At 41.5% G+C, this 27507-nt stretch overlaps 1 protein-coding gene across 1 annotated transcript in view; it reads left to right on the top strand.

The window, feature by feature from the left end:
* UBR3 (ubiquitin protein ligase E3 component n-recognin 3) overlaps positions 1-27507 on the top strand; it is a 113598-nt gene that overhangs the window by 31930 nt on the left and 54161 nt on the right. The window contains exons 11-23 of the mRNA XM_056861107.1: positions 377-463; positions 2337-2402; positions 2503-2592; positions 3113-3241; positions 3337-3389; positions 4521-4654; positions 5348-5433; positions 8018-8159; positions 8745-8841; positions 12805-12946; positions 14112-14216; positions 14961-15134; positions 18160-18620. Coding sequence (XP_056717085.1) covers positions 377-463; positions 2337-2402; positions 2503-2592; positions 3113-3241; positions 3337-3389; positions 4521-4654; positions 5348-5433; positions 8018-8159; positions 8745-8841; positions 12805-12946; positions 14112-14216; positions 14961-15134; positions 18160-18620 — 1766 coding nt within the window. The remainder of the gene's footprint in view (positions 1-376; positions 464-2336; positions 2403-2502; positions 2593-3112; positions 3242-3336; positions 3390-4520; positions 4655-5347; positions 5434-8017; positions 8160-8744; positions 8842-12804; positions 12947-14111; positions 14217-14960; positions 15135-18159; positions 18621-27507) is intronic.

Here is a 27507-nt window from a genome sequence, read left to right on the forward strand (position 1 = left end):
AGATTTGGTCTCCAGCAGTGGGGATGGTGGCAAAAAACCAAGTTTGTCTTTTACCCAGCGATTGGCAAACTGTCAGCAAAACACAAGGCAAAAGATGGTCTTGAACCCCTGTCTTTCACTCACAGGGCCAGGCAGAGCCCTAACCACTGAGCCAACTGGGCACACATAAAGGAAAAACGGCATAGGATGTTAGGCATTCCCCAGTAGCCCTGACATCACAGCTAGGCAGGTTCATTGCAAAGAAAGGTGTGGCCCCGTGGTAAGTCCCCCCCCCCAAGCAGAGAGCGACAGTCCTGCCGATGGGCTGTCCCCCACATGTCCATCACTTAAGTGCTGAGAGATTTCATTTCCCCCCAATATTTATATCCAATTTCAGGAGATGCAGGAGTACACACGAAACGTTGTTAGATACTGCCTAGAAGCACTTCAAGATTGGTTTGATGCCATCAATTTTGTGGATGAGGTGAGTGTATTTAACTTGGTATTATGGAGGGAACAACTACAGTTTGCCTTTTATGCATGGCTGTTTCCCTCGCGGTCACCCCTCTGACGACTTCGGGTCTGTGTTTTGATTATGCATGCCATTTCCGACCATCAGAGGTTTCCTCGCTCTCCCCCTACGTTTTCCTGCATTTTGCCCACGTTTTCAGATTTGAGATAAAACAGGTCTGGGAAGAAGAAGAAGAAGAGTTCATTTTTATATGCCGACTTTCTCTACCACTTAAGGAGGAATGAAACCGGCTTACAGTCACCTTCCCTTCCCCTCCCCACAACAGACACCCTGCGAGGTAGGTGGGGCTGAGAGAATGTGACTAGCCTAAGGTCACCCAGCTGGCTTCATGTGTAGGAGTGGGGAAACAAATCCAGTTCACCAGATTAGCCGCCACTGCTGATGTGGAGGACTGGGGAATCAAATGTGGTTCTCCAGATCAGAGTCTACCGCTCCAAACCATCGCTCTTAACCACCACGCCATGCTGGCTCTCTAGAAGAAGAAGAAGAAGAGGAGTTGGTTTTTATATGCCGACTTTATCACTTAAGGGAGACTCAAACCGGCTTACAATCGCCTTCCCTTCCCCTCCCCACAACAGACACCTTGTGAGGTAGGTGGGGCTGAGAGAGTGTGACTAGCCCAAGGTCACCCAGCTGGCTTCGTGTGTAGGAGTGGGGAAACACATCCAGTTCACCAGATTAGCCTCCGCGGCTCATGTGGAGGAGTGGGGAATCAAACCCGGTTCTCCAGATCAGACTCTACTGCTCTTAACCACTACACCACGGCATGTATAATCAAAACATGTCGTTGGACTTCAAGGGAAACAGCTGTGCATAAAAGGCCATAGTCTTATTTAGCCTACAATCCCACATTTGTCAGCAGCTTAGTACTACTGACAGCACCATTCTTTCATGTACTTTGGGGGCTTATCTACATTTTATTTATTATTTATTTAATTCATTTGCACCTAGCCTTTCTCCCCTGTGGGGACCTAAAGCAGCTTACATCGTTCTCCTTTCCTGCATTTTATCCTCACAACAACCTGGTGAGGTAGGCTGAGAGAATGTGACTGACCCTGCAAGCTTCCATGGCATGAGTGAGGATTCGAAGCCAGGTCTCTCAGATACTACTCTGCCACTTTTAACCCCTATACCACACTGGCTTTCAAAGGCAGGACATGTGAAAAATGTGCTTTACCCTAGTGGCAACATTTTTGGAAATGTTCCTTGGGGTTGGCCTTTGCATTAACTTTTTAAAATCCTTCTCCATAATGGTGAAGGTTGGAATACTTTTGATGCTATGTGTTTCTTGGAATTCTAATAAACTAGCAAAATGCTCACCATGGATAGATGGAGGGTATGTATGTTTGTATGGTGGTGGTGGGGAGAGTTTTACATTGATCCACTATCTAGCCACAGTTTTACCCTTCCTCCAAGGACTTCAGTGTAACGTATATAATTCTTCTCTCCATTTTGTTCTCATAACAACCCTCTGAGGTGTGTTAGGCTGAGAGGCGGTGACTGACCCAAGGTTACTCAGTGAACATCGCTGATTTGGGATTTAAACTAGAGTCTCTCTAGTTGTGGTCAGTCCCTCTAACCTCTGCACCACCCCAGTTCTCCTTTCAAAGGATGTGGATTGTATGGCTCCTCCCTCTACCATCATCCTTTATTAGTATGAGGAGTTCTCTGTCAGTGCAAACTAGGCAATTGTGTGTCCCTAACAGTCATTTCCCAAGCCTAGAAGAGGAGAAATAGGAACTAGCTTAATAGTGCATAAATGGAATTGTGTATTCTGTTAGACATCAAAATGATCTTTCTCTCTCTCTCACCCATCCTGTTGCAGCCTACTCCGAATCAGGTCACTTTTCACCTGCCACTGCATCGTTACTACGCTATGTTTCTGAGTAAGGTAAGCAAATGGTTTTTTTCTTCAAAGAAATTAAATGTTTGTTGTGTAGGTGTATACCTTGTTACGTTTTGACAAAACATTTTCTCATTTTTGTTTGTAGGCTGTTAAATGTCAAGAAGTAGATCTGGATTCTCTTCTCCCAGACCAGGAGATGCTGATGAAGTTAATGGTTCACCCACTTCAAATTCAGGTTAGTTACCAGCTATTGGAGAGGGGATAGTAGACTCTCTCTCTTTTTTTTTTTTTTTTGCAACGTGCAAAAATGTGTGACGTGACAACGATAGAAAGCACACTCCTTTCCAGTTGCCTTAAATACTGTTTCTCAGTGGAAGCAACTGAGTACTGAGAACTGTTCCTTTGAGCCTGTCATCTGGATATTCTTCTTATACCTATTTATTTCCTCCCAAAAAAAGATAAAGAAGCACTCATGGTTATCTATACTTATCCAGATGTTTTTAAGTGTCTGTGAGGGCTGGAATAAGGGAGCGGGGCAGTAATCAGGAACGGGAACTAAATGAGATTGAGTGATAAACCTAATGGGATCTAACCCCCAAATTAGTTCTCACCTTTGTTGCTTTGTTTTAAAACTGGGGAAGGAAAAATGGCACATCTAAGCAACCAATCAATGTTTTGAGTGTAATCTTCAAAAGAGGGGAGGGGAAACACCTGATGATTGTTTCGTTTTTATCTTGTTTTGTTTCTCCTGGTAGGCGAGCCTCTCTGAAATCCATAGTAATATGTGGGTGAGGAATGGCCTGCAGATTAAAGGACAAGCCATGACTTATGTACAGTCTCACTTTTGCAACTCTATGATTGATCCCGACATTTACCTGTTACAGGTAAGTCAGTGCTTTCGCTTGCCTCGCCTGTTAGCAGAGAGCTGAAGAGTGATAACTAACTCATATGTGCTTTTTTGTTTTTCTATGAAAAACAGGTCTGTGCTTCTAGACTTGACCCAGATTATTTTATTTCCTCGGTTTTTGAAAGGTAAGGTATTGTATCAATATTTTAAAAATACATATAGGTTATATACATACGGGATGAGGGATGCTTTGGCTCAGCACTTTAACAATATCCTCTCTGATTACATTCACTGCAGGGATTTGGGGAAGCGACAGTAAACTTGGTGAATTATTTCGGCCATCCTTATTCTGTTTTCCCTGTTCTTGTGAGGAGGAGCATTTCTAATGCATCTTCCTGTTCAAGGAGCGTAACTGCATCTTAAACATCCTTTTAGCTGGGCTTGTCTTTCATTGCATTTCCTAGTAGGTACAGTGTTCTTGGACCTCCTGGTGATAAATTTTCTGGGGCTGGGGGGAAAATGTGTCAAAGGGAGGCTTTAACATCTGGCGTTGAGAGACATTGTCTCTGTGGCGGAACATCTGCTAGGTAAGCAGAAGATCCCAGGATCAATCCCTGGCATTTCCAGTTGAAAAGACCAGGTCGTTGATGATGTGAAAGACCTCTGTCTGAGACCCTGGAGAGCTGCTCCCAGTCTGAATGGAAAACAGTGACTTTGATGGACCAATGGTCAAGAATGATTAGAATTGGGGTGTATGCGATAAAGTAACTTTAACGCTGATTGAAAAAGCAGGTGTGCGTGTTTGCAGTTCTCCTATCAGTTGGTGTCCTTTTTTCCCCATCCAATGTTTTGGCACGGGGAGGGTCGTAGGAGTATGTCCTCGCTCTCTGCCTTTCAATTAAAACCACATAAAAGAAAGAAACTACCAGAAGTGATAGTGCTGTATATCGCAGTGTTTCCCCCCATGTCAGCCTGGAGGAGTGGATAGAAGCGGAGCTACTCAAGAGAAAAGCATCTGCACAGGCACAGCGTCGTCTGAGTAATCAACCCTAAAAGGCTGTTTGCTAGGTCAAATTGGGATGCTTGCTTCTTCTTTTTTAAAAGCCAGATCACGTACTATTTCGCAAGTATTCTATATGGCCCATAGAATGCACATTATTCAGTTACATTACTAAAGCTATGAAGTGTCAGTCTGGTCAATTCCCAGAGGGTCAACTACCTGAGCAGCAGAAAATAAGTTTAGTAAATATATATCTGTTGCACCTTTCAGTCTGACGATGTTAATAAATTCTTCAAACTTGAATTTTCTGCTGTAGGTTCAAGGTGGTTGATCTCCTAACAATGGCTTCTCAACATCAGAATACAGTGCTAGACGCAGAGCACGAGAGATCAATGTTAGAAGGGGCCCTAACATTTCTTGTCATTCTGTTAAGTCTGCGTTTACACTTAGGTAAGACTGATGGTGTTTGCTCTTATTATTCTACAGTGTACATCTTGTATATAGTAAATCTTTAATGTCAGAGGCACAGGTACAGGGGGGTAAATGGTGGATACAGCATGCCTAAAACTGTTTACAAGCAATGAATTTGTTTGCCTTGTTTCCCAGAATCTTGGCCTTTCTTCGTAATGAAATATAAGTTCTTGGTTTTATGAAAGTTTGATATTGTGCTTGAACAATCTCTCTTATCTTTCTTAGTACATTTTCAGTAATTATCATTAGTGAGTAGCATGTCACTATGGCTGGGACGTGGTGATGAATTTTGAGCCATTGTTTCTCATCTGGGACTGTATTGTGTCTTGTGGGAGAACCCCTAGGAACAACATGGGGAGCATTTTGGGCTGCAGCAGAAAGGGGAAGGCTAGAAAGTCACACCCACAGAAATGCTTCATTGGGTCCAAGCCTTCATTTTGTATAGGATGTCACTCACTGGGAGTTGATGCTTGACTCTGAAGGTTTCTGAAACCAGGAAGGCTTCAGTGGTGCACCATGAGAGTTGGAATGGGTGGGGGTGGGGAGAGTGCACAAGAACACACTGAGGTTTGTTGGAACGTCTGGATATTGTCTACATTTGAGTTAAAAATGGCTCTGCTTTCTATCCAGCTATGTGAGTTATGCTGGTTTCACTATCAATTACCCCTCTAGGAATGACTGATGATGAGATCCTGAGAGCGGAGATGGTTGCTCAGCTGTGCATGAATGACAGGACTCACAGTTCACTATTGGACCTCATATCCTTTGAATCTCCTAAATCATTTTTGGTATATGCTCTGTTAAAGAATTAGGGAGCCCATTCTTTACATGGGTTCTTGAAAGAGAGAGTTTTCCCTTGCCAGTGTAGAACCATAGGCTCCACACAGTGACTTGGCTTGACTGGGGTGAAGGTTGTGTGTCAGAAAGCCTTGGAAACTAGGAAGCTTAAGAGGCAGGGTCTCTCCTGCAGGACTGTTATGGGTGGGAGTACAAAGCCTGAAAGGTATCTTAATATCGGGGACATACACACCCGACCAAATTCCTGAGGATGGTCTTGAAACACAGAAAGAAATAAGAAAGGCAACCAGAGTAATAATGGATGACCTCGACTACTTTTACTGTGGTTGGGCCAAGAATCAAAACTTCTAGATACTAGAAGTGATAGTACCTTGGAGTAGTTGGGCATGGAGTAGAAGAAGAGTTGTTTTTTATATGCTGACTTTCTGTACCACTTAAGAAAGAATCAAACTGGCTTACAGTCACCTTCCCTTCCCCTCCCCACAACAGACACCCTGTGAGGTAAGTGGGGCTGAAATGCAGAAAACGTTTCACTACAGAAAATGTGAACCCACACCGGTGCTGCTGTTTTCAGGAAGGGTATTGAAAGAGCTATAGATGTTTTAGATAAATAAACTACGTCAACTAAAGGTGATGAGAGTTGGACTTCAAATGGCTGGTGGACAAATATTCTCACTCTGCAGGAGTAAATTTTGTTAGTCTTAAGGTGCCAGTGGTCTCCTGGTTTATTCACGTGAAATGGAAGGTTGCCCCCCAAAGAACAAAGACATGATAAGCCTGCTGCGGGGATCAGAAAGTGAAATCGTAACAGGAGATTAAGAGAGAGCAGAACTGCTCAATTCCTACTTTTCCTCAGTCTTTTCTTGCGAGGGAAACGGTGCTCAACATGGCATAAACAGAACACATGATGAGGGAAGGGAGTTGCAGCCTAGGGCATTGGGGTAGTGCACAAACACCTAATTTCTTTAAATGAAACAAAGTTCTCAGGGCCAGATGAATTGCATCTGGATTTGGTAGCCATAATGTATTGAGACTTGCAAAAGGTTTGACAAATCTGTCAACAGTGGGTCCAGAGTAATCTTATCAGTCATGGAATAAGATGATGGGCCCCTTTGTGGATTAGAAACTAGTTAAACAACAGGAACAAGAGTGTAGGAGCAGAGTTCTCATAATAGAGGAAGGAAAACAGAGGGATTTCCCTCTTTGTTTGGGGGGTCTGAATAGAAAAAAATTCGGTTTCTGGTTAAGAGAGAATTGGGTTTGAAACTATGTTGTTGTTTTTTACATTGATCCATATTGCCTGCTTTGATTGTGTCCTGCCATTTCAGGGAATAATTGCAGAACATATCAAGATATGGAGGGAACAATCTTGTGTACGTTGATTGTTTACAATATATATATATAGATTTGTTAAGAAGCTGCAATGTATACCAAGGCCCACAAGGGTGCAGTCTGGTATCATCTTTCTGGCGATACACTCTTCAAAAACCAAGTGGGTTTTGTTCCTCTGAACCCAACAAAATAATGATGTGTAAAAATAACTTGGTAGGTGCTGTGGGTAGCTGCTTTCTTTTCTTAAAAAAATTGTGCAGGTTAGAATGCTTTAATGCCACTAAATAGTAATTTATACAGTTACGTTCTTGTGAGAGCCAGCATGGTGTAGTGGTTAAGAGCGGTGGCTTGGAGTGGTGGAGTCTGATCTGGAGAATCGAGTTTGATTCCCCACTCCTACACATGAGCAACAGAGGCTAATCTGGTGAACTGGATTTGTTTCCCCACTCCTACACACGAAGCCAGCTTGGTGACCTTGGGCAAGTCACATTCTCTCAGCCCCACCTACCTCACAAGGTGTCTGTTGTGGGGAAGGTAAGGTAATTGTAAGCCAGTTTGAGTATCCCTTAAGTGGTAGAGAAAGTTGGCATATAAAAACCAACTCTTCTTCTTTTGTATTTTTTGTGATAGTGTCATTTTTGTTGTGGTTTTTCTCTTCCACTGTATCAGCACTTTACAGGTAAATGTGTGATTAGGAATAAATACTCAGGTATCTTCCTAAACCATATGTGTACTGTCAGAAGAAAAGTACAAACCCTATAGGAATTAAATGCCATCCTGAAGATAAAAATTCTATATTAACTCTGACATGACTGTTTTGAATGGGATTCATTGTCTAAGGCAGACCTCTTGTGGTGAAATAAAGCAATGACTTCAGTCCACAAGGAAACATGTAAAGGGAAGGCTACTGGCATGTATCCAATCACACAGTTCGGAAGACATAATCTTCGGATGACATGGTGGCAATTTCTGCCAATCCCCCCTCACTTTTACCCAGTCTGTTTCTGAGGGCCCATTGACTCTCAGGAACAAAATTGGGTGGGGGGTGTCTCCATGGACTGTAGTCGGAGGTGGAAGCTAGAAAATCCCCCTCCATGAAGTCCACAGATGGTTGGATATAGGGCAGTATTTCAAGTGGGTAAGAATAAGTATAGAAGGACCTTGCTATTTAAAAGATTTTGGCGACATTACTTACCTTAACCTGAGGGTCACATTCCAGAAAACCCTAATCCTAAAAGTGGTATTGTTCCTGGAAGTTTAAGCTTTGAATCAATGTTGTCAGCTGTGGCTGATTTCAAAGCACCCGTATTTGAGCCTGGGGGCTCCATGCAGCAAGGAATGTATACACCTAAAGGTACGTGAAGTTTCTAAGTGTGATAGCATGCATGTGGAATATATGCATTGTGTTAACTATCTGGTATAAAAGTGTTTGTATTTGGTTTTAAATTAATACTGTTGTGTGCTTTTAAACTTTTGCTTCTTGTTTAGATTTGTTTTCTTTCTCCCATTGCTCAGCGTACATTTAAAAAAGCAACACCAACAGTGCAATCCTAAGGGGAGCAACTCCAGTCTAAGCACATTGAAATAAATGGGTAAGGGGAGGTACTTGAATCTAAGCCCACTGAAATGAATGCTCTTAGACTGGAGTAACTCTGCATAGGATTGAAGTGAACATCCTGTTTTCAAAATGTCCAAAAATATGAAATGAAGAAGGAAGTTTAAAAAGATGATTTTGACTGTTTAAACCATATATTTAAAGGAATAGTTGCAACGATAAAAGTATGTAATAAGCAAAAAAAGAAAGAAGGAATGACATGGTTTACTGCCAAAAACCTACATATGGACTTAACAAAAAATACTGTCGAATTATTGTTTAAAGGTAAAGATCTGAAATGTATTCCATGTTTATGATAGATGTCTTCCATGTTTTTAACATTAGCTGAAGTTTGGGATAAGGAATTTGACCCAGTCATGGTAATTCTTCGCACTGTTTATCGCAGAGATGTGCAGTCTGCAATGGACCGATACACAGCGTTGTAAGTTAAATATATATGAACTCTAAATACTGCATTGCATACTCATTTGGTGAAATTCCTTTAACAGAGAATAATTAGCTATTCAGAAACCGTAGTCTGTCTTCATGGAAAGGTTGTTCAGAAGTAGTGGGAAGGGGATGAGGATGTCTGCATTATAAATATGTTTTTTAATAGATCCGTATAAAATGGGTGCATTTATTGTGGACCAATTTTTATATAAAAGATTAATTAAAGTAGACTTGCTCACTGATTTTAATTTTTTAAAATTGTCTCTGCCTTTTAAGCATATAAACTGGTTAATTAAATGTTCAAGCTCAACTACAGTTGCCTATTTCCAAATGCTTCGTGCAGGCGAAAATGAAACAAAAGCTGCTACTCTAGAAGAAAAGAGGTTATTTTATATTTCCTTTTGCAGCTGTTAAAATTTCTACAGTGCTTTCAGCATCTGCCCTTAAGTCCACAGGAGAAAGGCAGACATACAGATATTTAAATAAATAAGTAGTGTTCAAAGCCCTTCGCATACACTGTCCAGCAAGAATACTCCTAAAAGCTCTGTAAAGTAGGACCGTATTATTCCCCCTCAATTGCGGGTGGGGGGCAAAGGCTGAGAGAGATTGGACAGTTAGTGAGTTTGTGGTGGATTGCAGATCACAGCTCATTCTCTTAGCTGCCTCACTATACTAGCTCACAAAAACAGCCTCAGAATGGATTTTATAGCCTTAGGATGTGTTCGTGCCCAACTATTTTTCAGGCTCATCAGTTAAAGTTGTCTCACAGTTACTTTGCTGATCTTGGGGAATGCCTTTCCCCCCCACATGACCCAACCTCCATTTGACAGTGCAAACTGTGTCAGCTGTTTTTAGAATGTACACTGGGGGAAAATATTTGGTGTAACTATAACCAGATGAATACTTAGCTTGTGAAAAATTATTCTTGTGAAAAAAGGTTAGCTCCTAAAGCTCATTAAAAGCAATTTAAAACACATACATATGAAATAAAACAAAAAGTACCGTCTTAGTGAAATCTGCAGGTAGAACTGGGTTCAGTGTACTAGTGCATCTTTAGATATCTGTGTAACATGGTAGGTGAAAGGGTGGATTTTAGTAGTTCCCTGGGAAAAACTACTCTTCATTCTGAGTAGAATGTCCCTTAGATGCTTTTGTCTCCCTTGGATTTTCTTTTGTCCTGAACATGCATCCTGATGAAGACTTCTGGGGAACTCTAACCGTGCAATCCTATAAAGGGGGGAGTCGAAACAGGTGAGGAAACAGCGTGAGCAGTATGGCGGTGTAAGTGCCACTTACACCATCCAAACTGGCATGGACGCTGGCGCAGGGGCACTTACACTGTTGTAGGGAAGCCACATGGAAGTATGAGCCAGTGGTGCCGCCGCAGCCTCGCAGGCAGTGTATCTCTGGCACAAGGGCTCATGCCGCCACTGAAGGGGGCATTCCTGGGGGGCAGAGCTGCCTTTAGGCAGCTTCCAAAGTCCTTTTGGCCTGGGAACGCACCTTTTTTGCAGGCTCTGAGTTACGCCTGCAAAAAGGCAGGTGTAGACCCATGAAACTCTATGGAGAGTTTCACGGGGTTTTCTTTAAAATTCCGTTTTCGGTTTGCCAGCAGGGGGAGTAGCTGAGACATTCCAGGGTGTGCTGCAACTACCCCCTCTTCAGGATTGCTCCGTAAATCTTGCACACTGCTTTGTGATATTTTTGTTGGTGCTAATAAATAGGGTATTGGATGATGCTCGTTTTTTGAATTTTTCCTTGGATCAACAGTGTTACCTACAAACTTTGTCTATTCTGGATTAGTGATTATGTGTAATGAGGAAATACACACATGCGTTTTAACAGTTTTAACTGGTATAAATTATACAGCATTTGTAGTTTTATGCTTTTTACTAGTTCGGTTTCTTGAAAGTGACATGTCAAAATGATGAATTACCTGCAATCTTGGACAAATACATAACCTTTTCATTTTTAGTGAAATGAATAATGTGTTCTGTGAGGCCATATAAGAACAAATGGAAAGCTGACCTTTTTGAGTTTTTTCTCCTGTCCCCGGTTTCCCCCTCTCCCTTCCTCCTCCCATTCTTGTAACCTTCAGATGCCAAAAACAGGGGACGTTGCCTAACTTTATAAAGTTGTTCCTCATTCACATACAGAAGGGTTGCCAATATAGAGCGGTGTCTTTCAATATTTTCAAAGGAAGATATGCTTAGAACACAATGAACAAATGTGTTTTTAGCTTCTTCACTTCATTATTTCTGCTATCCTTTGATCATCTATAACTTAAAAACCTCTTTGACAATTAAATGCCTTTGTCTGTCACTCACTAGGGCAATCATGGTAGATATTGGCTTAAGCAGCTGGTATTTCTAGTTCCTTTGTCCAAGAAGAATTCTTCCCCTTAGTCTTGGAATATGGCCCAGTGCTGCTGACTACTAAATCTTGGTTAAGAGTTTGATAGTAAGCCTTGAAGTTTGCGCATTTCCTCCTTCTCCCTTCCATTTTCTGTGTTTTTGTTGTGGCATCCTATAATGTCTTGCACAAAGGTTTACATTAAGCCTGGCTAGATTAAAACCGGGTTTTTTTTACAGCTGTTTTGCAAACTAGTGCTGCACATTCCATGCTTTAAAGCAGCAGTTCCCAAACTTTGAGTCATGGAGCACTTTTCAGGAGAGAAATTAGTCACGGAGCACTAATTTTCACCTAGCACCTAAACCGTATGACAGTAGTATTTTTCTTTCCAGTCTCTTCACGGAGCACTAGATGTTTGGGAACCACACAGAGCACAGTTTGGGAACCACGGCTAAAGTATAAAAATACATTCAAAAGGGTGCATCAGGTGACCCCTGGCAATTGTGTAGGTTGTTCAAAGCTTAATCATTCTTGATAATACGGTCCACCAACACTGTTGTAGAATGCCGGAACATCACTAATGGGTTTGTGTACACCTTTCTTCTTCGGAACGCTTTGTTGCAGCAGTTGGCTTTCCAGTACAGCTGATGGTCTTGGGATCTGATTTAGAATTGAAGAGGCATGCTTTCAGTATTTTCTAGCAATGCATTTTCTAGTTCTCAAGAAAGCAGTTTGGAATTTCCCAAGGTGCAGTCCTTTAGAAAGGCTGTTATGCATCTGAAACATGCAGCAGAAAAGCATTGTTAAACAAACAAAAAATGTAGCCAACTGACCCCTCTGCTATTTGGTCTTCATTCAGAATCAAGGTTTCATGATTTGTGATGACCGTTGAGGTATTAAGGTCGTACTTGGTGTTGCTTGAAGGGATCGCTAGGGGTTGTCACCGGGGGGTGGGTGGGTAGGCAGATCCAACCTAACACTCCCTTCAACCATGGCTTAAAAGCAAATAGCCACTACGTTGCATGGTAGTTTTTTCTCCCCCCCCCCCCGGTGCCCCTTAACCTTAGTTACTGGTGACATCAGCACTAGATTTCCCCCCCTGCATATTTCCAGCATACATGTTTCCTAATTGAAGAGTAGGTTATTGGGATAATGGCCTGTGACTGAATAATATTCATATATACAATGGTACATAGACACATTGTAGCCCTACCTTACCCTGCGATATATATATATATGTGGAACCTCCCCTCCCAGCTTTGTGATGAGAGGCATTTTGCAGGTTAACATATAACTAATGTCTGGCTCTGAAAATGTTCATGAGAAGTATCGAAGTGCCAGAAATACTAAAAGGTGATGGAAGAACCTAAACAGACAAGGGTTGCCAACACTGGTTTGGGAAATTATTGGAGATTTGGGGACAGAGCCTGGGAAGGAAAGATAAGTCAGCTGGAGAACTCCAGGCCCTACTCGGAGTTTGGCAGTCCTAAAACTGACATGTATAAATTGTCTTTATTTGTTTAAAAATTTATACCACCCAGAGAGGTATAATTCTCAATTCTGTCATCTGTAACATTTACCCCCCCCCCCTTTGTTCTTACAGTTTAAAGCAGAGTGGAAAATTTCATGGGAACCCCTGGCCTCCATACAAGAAAAGAACTCATTTGCACCCAAGCTATAAAGGACTCCTGAGGCTCTTGCACTGCAAAACTTTACACATCGTGTTGTTCACTCTACTTTACAAGGTACTACTGAACTCTACCCTCCTCCCTCTGGTATTTTCAGGCTGGAAATAAGTGGGCAACTTCCAGGTTTGTGAATATGGGTTAGTGAAGGTTTGGGGTATATTTTTGAGCGGATCTCCTTTCTGTCTTTACACATTAAGGCAGATAGTGTGTCTGCTGTTTTTAATGACTTGTTTTTCGGATGAATGGGACACAAGTTGATTCATTTAAACTGCTTAAATGCTTTATTTGATCCGGTGCTTTGTTAAGCACTTATGTACGTGCAGCTTTTAAAACTTTTTATTTAAAAATCATATACATGTACTCATGTACATTGTATAATAAGGAAACGGAATAAAGCAGAATAACAGCAGATTGAGTAATTTGTGATAGCTTGTCGATTTCCAGATAAGTCGATATAATTGAAACAATGCTTTTTATCCTATATATGCAACCTCTACAAAAAAAATTTAACTGATCTTCCACTCTATGATAATCAGTCTTGGAAAATTGATTCTACCTCAATTATTTCAGTGTGATAAGAGGTCCATAAATAATTATCAGATTTTCAAAGTTCAGTGTGATAGCCAGAATATAGAAAGATGAACAGCAACTTATAGAAAGATGATCAGCAACTACCTTATCTAACTATCAAATTTTATCGTATCTAACTGTAATTATATAATTAACTATCCTATCCTGAATACACCGTAACGTCTCCTCTTTAACAGTATAGTTAGGATACTGACAATTCCAATATTTAGAACATTTAGCACAATAGTTTCATCTTCCTTATTGAGGGATATTTTATAACTAAAGCTTGGATATTGTGAAAATAAAGCAGACAAAATAATCTTTGTAGCCTTTTTTGTGAGACCTGAAATGGAAATTTGGGGAATGGAAAAGGTTGAAAGCTTTTCAGAATGAACACTGAAGGCTCTTTTATGAATTATGAGGTTTCATAGTTTCTCCTTAGTACTTTGAATTCATTTCCGGGTCTTCACAGGAAAGTTACTTTGTTAGAGTTTCGAACTATCACACACTTAAAAGAGTTCCTTGTGGTTTTATTGCTCCCTATTACAGTGCAGAATATTATAAATCCCAAAGTGTTAGTGAATGTTTGCTACTAAGAAAAGCAAAGGTTTTGTTCATGTTTTTAATAGAGGAAAATTTGCTTTTTTAAAAGATATTAATGGATCATCAAAACCTATCAGAACATGTCCTTTGCATGGTTTTATATTTGATTGAACTGGGGCTAGAGAACTCATCTGAGCAAGAGCCTGATGAAGAAGTAAGTGTGGTTATTTTTATTGCATACATCTGAGTATATCTATGTGTGATGTATAAAATTTGTGCTCTTTTTTGAGCCTTAAATCGATTTTTAATTTACAGTTGCTGGGTGCAAATGGGTTTAGAGGAATAATTCTGTTAAGGAGCTAGCATAGTGTAGAAGTTTTTGTGTGTGTGTGTGTGAAAAGAAGCAGGAATAAGGCCCATTGAATGCAGAATGATCGCACCCTTGCAAGTAAGGACTGGACCGCATCAGTCTCACTAAGATTAATTCCATGCCTTAAAACATGTCTCCTTTTATTGTGAAATGTTTTACATATGAAAGTGAACACCCTTCCTTCCTTCCTTCCTTCCTTCCTTCCTTCCTTCCTTCCTTCCTTCCTTCCTTCCTTCCTTCCTTCCTTCCTTCCTTCCTTCCTTCCTTCCTTCCTTCCTTCCTTCCTTCCTTCCTTCCTTCCTTCCTTCCTTCCTTCCTTCCTTCCTTCCTTCCTTCCTTCCTTCCGTCTTATGATGACCACATAGGGTTTTCCTCCCTCTGCATCTCTATCCTGGACTTCCTTGGCTGTCTCTCATCCTAAGCAGGGCCAACCCTGCCTAGCTTCCGAGATCTGATGAGATCAGGCTATCCTGGGCCATCCAGGAAGCCGATGTTTACTGACATGTTCAGCCTGTGTACTCGCATGCTTCATCATGTGCTCTAAACACATCGTACTTTATTTTTTGTTTTGTTTGTCTGATGCTTCAGGATTCTGCGGGAGGACAAGAACGCTGCCACGATAGCTGGTTCCCAGGGAATAACTTGGTGTCAAACATGCGCCATTTTATTAACTATGTTCGCGTAAGAGTACCAGAGACGGCTCCGGAGGTGAAAAAAGAACCACCTGCAAGTACGAGTGCTGATGGTTTTACCTCTTCTCAGGTAAGCAGAAGGAAGTTTTATAGGGATTATTATGACGGTTCAAGATATTTATGTGTGCAATGTTCACCTTAAACTAATTTGCCTTCCGGTATTGAATGAAACTGTGCTAAAGATATACATTTCCATATCTGATAGTATACATCTCGTAAATAATGCCATGTTCCTTAGGGTCTTTTAATGCCCTCCTTTTCCCTCCAACTTCACCAGAATCCAAGGCGGCCTAAAGGACTTCAGAGAGAGGTAGACTCTCGTGTGTATTTTGTGTTCTAATAGCAATAGAGCTTCTGTTGTGCTGGTCCTAACTTTGCTGCCATTCCACAGTCTTCTCAAGTATCCCTTGAGACACTGTAATCTTTGCAGATTTCTAATGGTGGGGTATAAAAGGTATCTTAGAATGTGACCGTATTATGTTTTTGTTCTAAATTAATTGCGTCCCATGCCAGAGATAACATTGTCCAGAAAATGCTGGCCTGTTGTTGGAATAAATACTGGCTTTGAGTGCAGTTTGAATGTATGTGAACTTCTGTTGCTGTTTCTTCTAACATTTTAATAATGCTGCTGTTCAGCTGCCCCTTTCTCAATAAGCTTAACCCTTCAGTCTTGATGGAAGTTATTTGAAATGATAAATGGTTAGTGTATTCATCTTTGTGAACACCTAATTAACTTGTTCAAATGATTTATGGCCAATACATAATAGGGTTGCCACCTTCTTGGGTGGGGTGATGGGGAACAGCCTAACCGTGGCTTATTTTCATATATTAACTTATGAATGCGTTGCTGTATATTTTATTAATAATGAGGCTATGCTAAAGGGAAAAGTTAAATGGAAGGCAAATGGTTTAGTTTTTTTAAAAGGCAGCTTTGAGAGGTTATCTCATTTCTCAATGTACAGGGCTTAAAATATAGACATAACAAAAATTCGTACTTTCAGACATCAGACACACAGTTGTATAAGTAGTCACATAAAAATTAAAAGCATAATCGGTTGGATTGGAGGGGGGCATTTTGAACTGCAGTGGAAAATAAAACAGAAATCCGTGGCATCTTTATGACCTTGTGGGCCTTGATGGACATAGCCCTCTGTTGTTTGCTGCTGCTTCCCAGAATGCAGGTGCTGTAATCTAACACCTATGGCAAACAAACTGTGAGTCTGTCAGCCTCTAATAACAAAGCCTGACAAGACAGGGGTCTTAAGATCTTGACCAGGGAAGTGCTTTTCTCCTCCTTCATTTAGTTTTTTTTAAAATAACATCTAGTCTAGTAAAGAGTTTTGATGCGCTTGAACGCTTGCACAATGTTTTGTTATTTGGGTTGGCCCTAATTAAAAGGTATTACTTGGATTTTGTACCTTTATGGTAGACTAAGTTTGCCCCAGCGTAAAGTGAGTCAGAGCTCACTTTGGCATATGCATAGTGAGAAAATCACAATCTGCCTGGGTTAAGGGGGATCACTCCAGCCATGAAAAAGCTCCAAGCCAGTTTGTTCTTCTGTTCTTAAAATACTATGTCCCAAATGTATAAAAAAAATAAGCATTCATATTGAAATGTATTCTCAGTCTTTTAAAGGGGAATCAAGATCTTTTTAAAAATGCCTTGCAGACATCAAGTCTAAGATTACTCATTTGCCATAGTAGTATTTTTAAAAATGCCTCCCAGTGGCTTTAATAGTTCATACATTTTAGAACAGGCTGTGGGACTCACTGCTTCTTGATTTCTAGAGTGCTAATTCTGCTGGCCTCTCTACTGCTAGCATGAACCCCAATTGCTTATTTTATTGTTACAGTCAAAGACCAGCATTACATACAAATTACAATCAGTAGTTATAAAAAGAGAAACAAGAAAAAAGAAAACTGTGTAAAGTCAGAAACGCAGAACCCTGATTGAATGTATAAGCTAATGATAGCTGTATAGCTATCATAAGTAAATTATGTGCACCTCAGCTACAATATTAGTTAGTACTGTGTATATAAGGCCATTAATCCACCTCCTTACTTGTGAGTGCATTTCTCTTCTTAATAGCTAGAAAGCAGAATTTTGTCATTGCATGGGATACGGCAGCTTCCTTATCCTCAAGCAATAGTTTAACCAAGGCTAACGAACCACAGTTACTCTTTGCATCCACACAAATGTTAATAGTCATTTTAAACGTGGCTGTGGCTGACCAGGGGCTCTTCAACCAAGATTCAAACCCAGAGGAACCCTTGGGTAGTTCCAACCATTGTCAACATTGGTGCAGATGAAATGCTTAACTGTGGGTAAGGCCTGCAGGAAGTTATCAGGAGGGGCTAGAGGGGAGCACAGGATCGTGCATCACGCTTTTGATCATATTATTTGGTTGATCATACGTGAACGCGCATGAAGCTGCCTTTTACTGAATCAGACCCTTGGACCATTAAGGCCAGTACTGTCTATTCAGATGGGCAGTGGCTCACCGGGGTCTCAGGCAGAGGTCTTGCACATCAATTACTGCCTGGTCCTTTTTCATAGACTCATAGAGTTGGAAGGGAACACCAGGGTCATCTAGTCCAACCTGCTTGCACAATGCAGGAAATTCACAACTGCCTCCCCCCACACCCCCAGTGACCCCTATTCCATGCCCAGAAGATGGCCAAGATGCCCTCCCTCTCATTCTCGTTAATAGCTGCCGGTGCCCGGGCTGCTGTGATGACACCTGCTCAGTGCCAGCCCTCCCCACCCTGCTGCTCAAGGGGGGACTGGATATTTTTAACTGGATATTTCAGTGATGGTACCTGGGACACGTTGCATGGCAAGCAGATGCTCTACCCACTGCACCATAGCCCGTCCCCAATCAATTGGGAGTGTGATGTATATATACCACCCTTAGGTAGGATTTGTGTCAGATCAGTTTAAAGTTTTTTTTAAAAAAATTGGTAAGAAATGCAAAGATTTAATTTTGTTTTCTTTTACTTTGAAAATACTTCTCTAGGAACCTTTTTTTGGTAGCCTGTAGTTTTTTATAAACGTTAATTACGGCATCTAATTATGCTTTCCTTGTTTTCTTCAAGAATTCAGGGACAGCACAAGTGTTCAGCTTGGTGGCGGAGCGCAGGAAGAAATTTCAGGAAATCATCAACCGCAACACCAGCGAAGCCAGTCAGGCCGTTCGGCCGAAGACTTCCATGAAATGGTCTGCTCCAGGCGCGACGCCTCAGCTGACAACAGCTATCCTGGAGGTCAAGGAAAGCATATTGTCTTTGCTGGTTAAGCTCCACCATAAACTCTCGGGAAAGCAAAACTCTTACTATCCTCCCTGGTTGGATGACATGGAAACTTTAATCCCGCAAGAAAACCCTAAATATTTTCATGGGGACGGGATGACAGCTGTTGAAAGGATATTATTGAAAGCTGCCCTTCAAAGCAGATTAAACAAACGCATCGTTGAGGAAATATGTAGAAAAGTGACTCCTCCTGTACCCCCGAAAAAGATTAGCCCCACAGAGAAGAAGACTTTGGACAAAGAAGAAAGGTAATGTATAGGAAGGCAGTTATTTCCAGTGCCTGAATGAATGTGTGACCATATTTTGAATTAATGAACTTCCTCTTCTGATGGAGGCATTTTTTTCCCAGTTTGAGGATCCTCTGTGGATTTAGAGCCGCTGTTGGCAGTTAGATTGATCATTAGGCTAATGTAGCAGTGGGCAATGGTTGGGGGCAGGGGTCAGTGCAGATGTGAGGCCTACTTCCTTTTGGACATGTAGTTTACAGCCTTGCTGGTCCAAAAGTAAAAGCCCAAAACATCATCCCTTTAATAAGATCAACCAGTGACATACAACAGCATGCAAGCTTTTGAGTTCTCCAGAACTCTCCATGAGCCAGTGTTGTGTAATGGTTGAGAGCAGTGAACTCTAATCTGGAGAGCTGGGCTCAATTCCCCACTCCTCCACATGAAGCCTGCTGGGCCAGTCACAGTTCTCTCAGAACTCTCTCAGCCCCACCTCTACCTCACAAGGTTGGGGGAAGAGGAAGGGAATATAATTGCAAGCCGCTTTGAGACTCCTTAAGGTAAAGAAAAGCTGGGTGTAAAAAAACCTCCTCCTCCTCTCTTCTTCATCAGGCCAGGTGTTGTTAAAATTTAAAAAACCAGATATTACAGGTTATCATGAACTTGAAGACCCTTTCATGACACCATATCTTGGCACAAGAGGGTCTTAAATATAATGATGTCACTGGGTTGGTCTTACTATAAAGGTGTTTTGGAGGGTAATGTTTTTTGCTTCCTTTTAATCCTAGTGAAGAGATTAAAAGCCAGCAGTGGAATTGTATGTTCCCCTGATAAACCTTCCCTGTTTTAGGAGTGAAAGCCCCACCTCCTGGTTTATCTATAGTTAACAGATATATTTGGTGGTGTCTTTAACTGATGCTGATGTCAGGGTTCCTGTTGAATCAGGATTTGAAATATATGCAGTTAAATCCCCAGTATTTTTTGGCCCTCCTTTTCTCATAATGGGAAAAATCAGTCATTTTTAATTTATGGAATTTTTTATTTGCATTTTTAAAACAACTAATCTACAGAAGTTTACTCCATTTAAAATGACAAAACTAACAAAAAAACCCCCTCCTGTAACATATTTATATCGAGTTGTAAAACCTTTCCATAAGTCAGTTAATTTATAATATCCTTTATCTTTGAAATTAACTGTAAAAACCTTGGATCAGATTAGAAATCACAATCAGATGCATTTTGTGGCTCTTTAAAGAAAATTACTGCAGCACAAGCTTTTGTGGGCAGTGAGCTGACTTTGTGGGGTGTTTGAAGAATCAGCTCCCCATCCCACATCTCTAAGTCTGTCCCCCATCTTGTAGGGTGGCAAATTCTTCCATTTTTCTGGCCAGATATTTCCACATACTGTTCAACACCTAGAATGTTCTGCATCATTTCTCTGCTCCTGTTGCACTAGCTGTGCGCTAACAATATCCCTAAAGCTCCCAAGATGTCTATAGGATTCCCTAGTTTGTTACATTTCAGTACCTGTAGCCTGCCTTAGAATTCTATTAGAATTAGAATTTGCTCTTTTGTCTTGATTGCTCCTCATAACTGAGCAGTTGTGCTGATCTTGTGACCAGATCTCTCCAGTGGCAACCTTGACCATGGTCCTGTTCAAGTGCCACCGTTCTGATGACGTGCCTTTTTCGCTCTCTGGCCTGTTGTCAAATCTTTGGTTTCGTTGCATGGGTCATATGTAAAAACGTGATAACAGCAAAGCAATCACATTAGGTGTTATGTTCAAATAGGTATTTAATTAGTAATCCTTCCTGTTTTAAATTGAGTATTCTTATCGTTATCATCAGTACCACTTGAATGTTGTGCAGAGGGCGCTGCTGCAGAAGGACTTCTTAGGATAGGAAATGTCTCTCAAAATCTTCTGTAACTACTGCATCTCTTGCGCAACTGCAGTTCATCATCAGATCTATAAATTCTCTTGACCAATTTGCTGGCCTTTGTGGCCTTTCACTCCTCTTTTGTGTGCTCACTCATCTCAATGCAATATACTTGTCCTCAAGGTATCACTGTCATCATTAATTTCCATCACCGAAACACCTTTCTCTGATTCCTCACCTGTAGGTCTCCAATTCTCCACTTCCCCGCTTGACTGCTCCATTATGTTTTGCTACTCGCCTGTGATATGTGTCCTTTTTGGTACTAATCGGACACACAGCCACAAATGCTACCTGAGGACTTTTTAGTGTGAAAGCATCAGTATAAAAGAGACGACCAAATGGGTCTGCAGGTAGTCCATACTGACAATCATCTGTGTCAAGCACTAAGATATGCCTCTTTCTCCCCACCCCCTTTGATTCCTCTGTGAGCCAGAATCTTCACAGATGATTAACAGAAGAACCTAAGATCAGACCAGTGGTCCATCTAGCCCTGCATGCTGTTGTGAGGGTTCCTGACCTCTCTGTGCAAACTCCATAAAATCACTTGCTCAGACAGTCATGCAGAAACAAGAAACTTTAATTGGAAGCTTCAGATGATACAGGCCGCACACTGGTAAAGTTGCAAGTGAATACAGATTCACAAAGACAGAATTATAACCCCTACAGGGAAGCAGATGTCAAACGTATGTTATGGGAATCTACGAGATAATTGTGCATGGTACAAAACATCAAAGAACACAGAGCTTGTTAGTACTATCTACCCACCAAGGCCACAGTGGTGGAAGGGAGTCAGTGAGAGCAAGGGAGGGACGTGGGAAGAGGGAAGACATTCCAACCTGGGGCCCGTCAGACCCTGCGCCTGAACCAAGGAAAGTCAAGAGGCCTGGACTGCTTTTACGAGCCCAGGGAGGGGGGGGGAAACATACAAGGCAAAGGCCTACCCAAGGCAAGGCATACAGACCCTCACAGCTGTCTCATACAGTGACCAACCAGTTACCCTGGAGGGCCAAAAACAAAAGCATAGAGGCCAAGATCTTCCCCGATGTTCCCTCCTGGCGCTGGTATTCAGAGGGTTTTGCCTCTGAATGTGGTGGTTCCCTTTAGTCATCATGGCTAGTAGCCACTGATAGGCATGTCCTCCATGAATCATAAGCTTATTTAAAGTATGAAAGTATATCTAATTTTTTTTAAATCACAGGGAGCAGCTTTGTGGGATCCTGAGGGAAAGCTGAATTGAATTTGCTAAAATTTATAGAAAACCGTAATCTTGAATCCAGTGTGAGTCCTTCCCTCGTGGAAAGTTGTAATTGTTCTGGAAGTCTGTTCTTCATTCTAGTCTATGGATTAGCTCCCAGGTCTTTGTTCCTGCAGGCGGCCATAGATTAGAACATTCATAAACAAAACATTTCATTACAGAGTACCATGGCTTTTAAAAGAAAAAAGAAAACTAAGCTACTTGAAACTGTGCTTAAATTTTGAATGTTAGTAAAAGTGTGTGGGCTGAGACTGGATTTAATAGAATTTGGAAATGAACTACAAATGAAGGTTTACTAAAGTATGCTTTTATGTAACCTGTATAGATAATTGATTACATTACAGCAAATACAGCTTGTCTGTTAAAATTTTGTAATATTAATTTTCCATTACAATATATTTCCCACAAGTGAATTCATGTGAGTTTTAACTGGATGTAGAAAATATATTAGTTTTATAATAGGGGGGGTCCTATTTGCTATAAGTCAGCTGTGACTTGATAGTACTTTCCACCACCACTTATTGGTATATGAAATATGACCACATTTTTGTTGGGATTTGATGGCCTCCATGTGTACCATGAGGACTTAAGATCTGAACTGTCCCTTAGTAAAAAATGTTAACAGTCTTGTAGTGTCGCAAGGGAGAATATAAATTTTTCCATAGTTTGAGTTTGTAATAGTGTTAATCCACATAAAATAAGATCTGTGAACTGTTATTTGGCATGTGTTTAAAAAAATGTCCTCAAACAATACCTAAGCAAAGTAAAGATGCCCGAGGAACTTCTGAGCCAGGATTAACTAATAGTGTTTGATACTCTGTTGGCTATTCCATCATTTAGGGTGGCCCGTCTGGCACCGGGACTTTTATGTCGTGGCTCAAGATCTATAGAATGGGCTCCCTGAAGAAGTGAGGGGGGGCCCCTCCTTGGAGACCTTGAGGCCCTGCAAGGCCTGCCTGTTTTCCAGGGCTTTTGAGGTGGTTTGAATGGCACGCATCTTCTGGGGGGGGAGGAGAGATTTGAGGTGTGCTATTTTTGGGGGGGGGGTTCACTGAAAATGTTTTTGGTTCTTTTTTGGACCATGAAGAAAGGCAGGATATAAATGTTTTAATAAATAAGTAGGTCAGGCACCAGTATCTTGTTTCACCTTCTGCAGCTGCCTTTCCCCTCCCATTTTTACCTTTCAGCAGTTGTAGCAATCCCACTGAGGCTGCCAGTCAGCAGTGATGTGAGGAGTCTTGCATTTTAAATGTCGTGGCTATTAGTTCTGATGTTGAATCTGGAGCAGTTACCTAAAATGCTGATAAACTGAAACTCCAAAGAGGAGAGCTGTGTGGGTTTTTTCTGCCTTTTTTCTGCGTGAGACGGGGGGGGGGGGGGTAAGACCCAACGGTTATTTCCTTTCTGCTTTTACTCATGTCCCAAGGAGGATAAATGTTATACCCAGACTCTTACAGGGCTGTAGTTAAGATATATGTGTTAGCTTAATCCAGTGGTTCTCAACCTTTTTCCGACCGTGGCCCCCTTTGAACCTCGTTTCCTTCCTGTGGGCCTCTGTCCTACTGGTAGAAAGGTAGCTATTTAAATGTTTTGTTTGTAAATAGCCAAGGAACAAAGAAGCATAAACAGCCACAGAAAATGCACACATGCAGTTCTTATTGGGAAACTGAAATTTACAAAAAATAGCCCACAAAAAGGGAATACAACACGCTAATAAACAATAATATTCACATACAAGGGAGAACAAAGCCTCTACCACCGTTGCACAAGATTACAGCAATACAAAAGTCCACTGTTGCAAACGATGCATAAAAGTGCAATGAAGGAAGTCATGTGTTAGGTTTTCATGTGTTTTTGTTTTCTTCACTTCCCTCTGTGGCCCCCTAGTCTCGTGCCGTGGCCCCCCCATTTACGCAATTTTCACCTGTGGCCCCCTTGGAATATCCCAGGGGGGCCCCCAGGGGCCATATGGCCCCAGATTGAGAACCACTGGCTTAATCTGTTTGCATTGCCTTAAAACACACACACACACCTGCATGCAGCACAAATTATGTTGGCTGTGTGTGATGCAATCTGTACACTTCAGAGCTTTTGAAGCACGAGTTTTGTGACACATGAGTTTTGTTGTGAAAATTTGAGCAATTATGTGATATTGTTTACTTGTCAGAATGCAGCAGGGGTGTGCGTGTCTGCTGTTGGTACTGAGTGCATCTTTTGTGTTACTTTTTTTTCTTGAATTGAAGCCTTCTGAAAATTATTCAGCTATCCTGCTTGTTAGAAAGCTAGCATTTCAAGAACTAGTATACTGATAGGATAAGCAAACTGCATGCATATGGAAAAGAAGATTCGAAGATGGCATTTTTCCCCAGGAAACTGTCAGCAACATGGCTTGCTTGAAAATAAAATTTTGATGATGTTGTTGAACCTTCTGATTTTTCTGCAGGTTTCTGGTAATGTTCTTATGAAGTTGATGGTACAATTCATAGTTAAGCTTAAAATAAAAAAACACAGTATCACCCTATTTAAGCAAATCCCATCTGAAAATCTTATTAAAAAAAGAAATTTGGAGTATCCCCAGTCCTAAATTATTTCTTGTCCCACAGTGTTTAGGAATGGTAGCATGCAAGTTTTGTTGTTGTTTTTTTGTAAGAAGAGGGGCATCCTTCTGAAAAGCACCCAATTACTATAATTAGGTAGTGTCCTTGGTTGGAAAGGGTCGGCCAGTCAAATTTAGAATGGACAATTCTGTGTGTTTCTCAAAGGCACATGATGCACAGATTTTTTCTGAGTATTTTTGTTTGGAACTATGACTCAAGGCCATTAATTATGGTAAGAGTAAGAGCTGTAGCTCTTTGTAGTAGAAATGGCTGCTCCCCCTTCCTTCCTTGTCCCCCTTCCTTCCTTGGTCATGTTGGAGCTACTGCAACATGTTCTGTCTTGTGCTGCAAAGGAATTGCCAGAAGTCTTTGAAATATAGGAGGGGCCCATGACACTTGCTCCTCCCCACACACATATGCCCCAACGTCTCTTCTCTTGCAACTTGGTGCAATGCTGGTGTTGGGAAGAATTGCAGCATGGGCTGTTCCCACGTGGTGTGGAGCTTCTGAAGTACATTGGCTCCCACGCCATGAAGAGATCATGGGAAGAGCGTTAAGTTGCGGGGAATGCTTGCTAAATCTTTGTCAGAAGGATAGGAAGGTGTTGGGGGCAGGGAGCTCAGCGCGTGTATTTTTGCCTCCAAGTGAATTAGAATCTCAGATCGATAAATTAAACTTGTTTGTATGGCACGGCTCCATTTTGAAGGAATACAAAGTCCAGGCTTGTGAGCACTCAGCGATGACCTATTTTCTAGTTCCTTCATCTTACAAAGGCAAACTTGGCATCACCCACAGAAGTCGTTGCCATAGAAACCAAGAGCTAGAAGAGAGTGTAGCAGAGCTGCTTGTGCAATAATTTCTCTTCCCCCCCCCCCAGTCTCTGTTGAGCCCTGTGGGCCATTGTGAAAAATCACAGAACTGTACTGAATCTGTCAGTTTGTTTACGTCTTCTTATTAGGGGTCTCTATTTACAGTTCAGCCTGTTTAATAAAGGCATAATCTAGGTTGAGAGAGACTCTCGTAGAAATATAATTATGAAAATTGCCTCATAATACAGTTGCATCCTGTTTTTGTCTGGACCTAAAGTGCGCTTAGCTATATTCCAATTCACCTTATATTGTAAGTGAGGAAGTGATTTTGACCCTGGTGGTCCCTTCCACCTCTATGATTCTAAGATGCAATTGAGATTTTTTTCTGGGGTGTGTGTGTTTTGGATATCTTAGAAGTTTAGCTCTGGCTGCAATGCAGCAGATATATGGATTTATTATTATTGTTCGGTTGGATTCTACAGCTCCATTCCACTAATGGCAGAGGGTTTATCCAGTGCAAGAAACCTTCTGCCACAAGAGAAGCCTGTTTTTCATTGAAGGAATGCTCCTTGTTCTGGAGGAAGATGCTGCTGCTAGCATAAGGGGAGCCAAGCGTGGTGTAGTGGTTAAGAGTGGTGGTTTGAAGCGGTGGACTCTGATCTGGAGAACCGGGTTTGATTCCCCACTCCTCCACATGAGCAGCGGAGGCTAATCTTGTGAACTGGGTTGGTTTCCCCACTCCTACGCATGAAGCCAGCTGGGTGACCTTGGGCTAGTCACACTCTCTCAGCCCCACCTGCCTCGCAGGGTGTCTGTCGTGGGGAAGGGAAAGTGATTGTAAGCCGGTTTGAGTCTTCCTTAAGTGGTAGAGAAAGTCGGCATATAAAAATCAACTCTTCTTCTCCTTTGATGCTTCCCTCCTGCCCCATACACCATAGTGGTCTACCCTCTGACAGTATTGCATCCCACAAGATGCTATATGCACCTTGATTTTGTTCTAATATGTATTGTTCCCTTAGCCTTGTGAGAGTGTGAAATAAGTCTTGCTGGTAAATATGACAAAGTTGCAAATATGCGGGAGCATGAGCGGTGAGCCTGGACTGAGTGCCCCGTAAGCTGCTTGTTTTCCCTCTCCTTTCCACTAATTTTAGTATAATACTACTACCTAACAGACTAGCTTTAAGGATTAGTGAGATCATATACATGAAGGGCAACCTTAGGATTACCAGCTCTGGGCTGGGAAATACCTGGATATTTAGGGGGGCCTGGGGAGGGTAGGAATTTGAAGGGGAGTGACCTCAGCAAGATACAATGCTATAGAGTCCACCTTCCAAAGCAGCCATTTTCTCCAGGGGAACTGGTCTCTATTGTCTGGAGATCAGGTGTAATAGTAGGAGATTTTCAGGCCTCACCTGGAAGTTGGCAAACCTTGGCAACCTGAATGCTTTTAGTATTAGCATGTTTTGTCTTCATACTTCACTCACACTGATCTGTCTTGACCAGTACGCTTTTCCGTACCCCTTGCTACACCCTAAACATACGTTACCAGCTGGGAGTAGTAGCAGTATGTCCAGATGTTGCAGGCTATGAATTTTATTTCTACTTTACTTTTACTTGTGTTAAATTAGATCTGATCCTGTCCTCTAGCTTTTTTTTTTTCTTTAACCAAAAGTAACCTGGGGGAATGCTGCATCTCTGCAGGGAAGAAGGGTGGGCAGGGAAAGCTGCTTTTGCCCTTTGGTCATGTTTCAGTTCAAAATCCCCCTCCTCAACCTGGTTTTTCACCCAATACTGCACTTCTTCCATTCAGATTCATAGTCTACTCAAGTTGCTTTTGACTTAAAAAGAAAGAAAGAAGAAGTTATGCAGAAGAAAGACTCATAGAATTTCTACCTCTCATTTTATCTGTAGATACATCTCTCTTTTTATTTTTATCATGGAGCTAAAATTTGTCAAAAGCACACTTCAGAATATATTCAGATATCAGTAAAGGTTGGAACCTATGATTCTGTTTAAGTCTTCCTGCAAAAGATTTCCTCCAATGCAGAATTACTTTATTTTCTGGTGGAGAAATGATTCCTCTGATGAAGAAAAGCCTTTCTTTGTTGAAGGAACTCTTTTTGTGTTGAAGGAAAACTTGATTGAAGCAAATCATAGGGTCCAAATTTGTGGAAAAAGGTCATACAATCCAACCTGGAAAATTTAGCAACTCACAGAAACTGCTACTTCCTTGGGCTGTTTCTACCCATTTGTATTTGTAGGGGAGGGGCCGTGACTCAGCAGAAGAGCATCTGCTTGGCATTCAGAAGGTAC

Source organism: Euleptes europaea, chromosome 15, assembly GCF_029931775.1.
Source record: "Euleptes europaea isolate rEulEur1 chromosome 15, rEulEur1.hap1, whole genome shotgun sequence".
NCBI lineage: Eukaryota > Metazoa > Chordata > Lepidosauria > Squamata > Sphaerodactylidae > Euleptes > Euleptes europaea.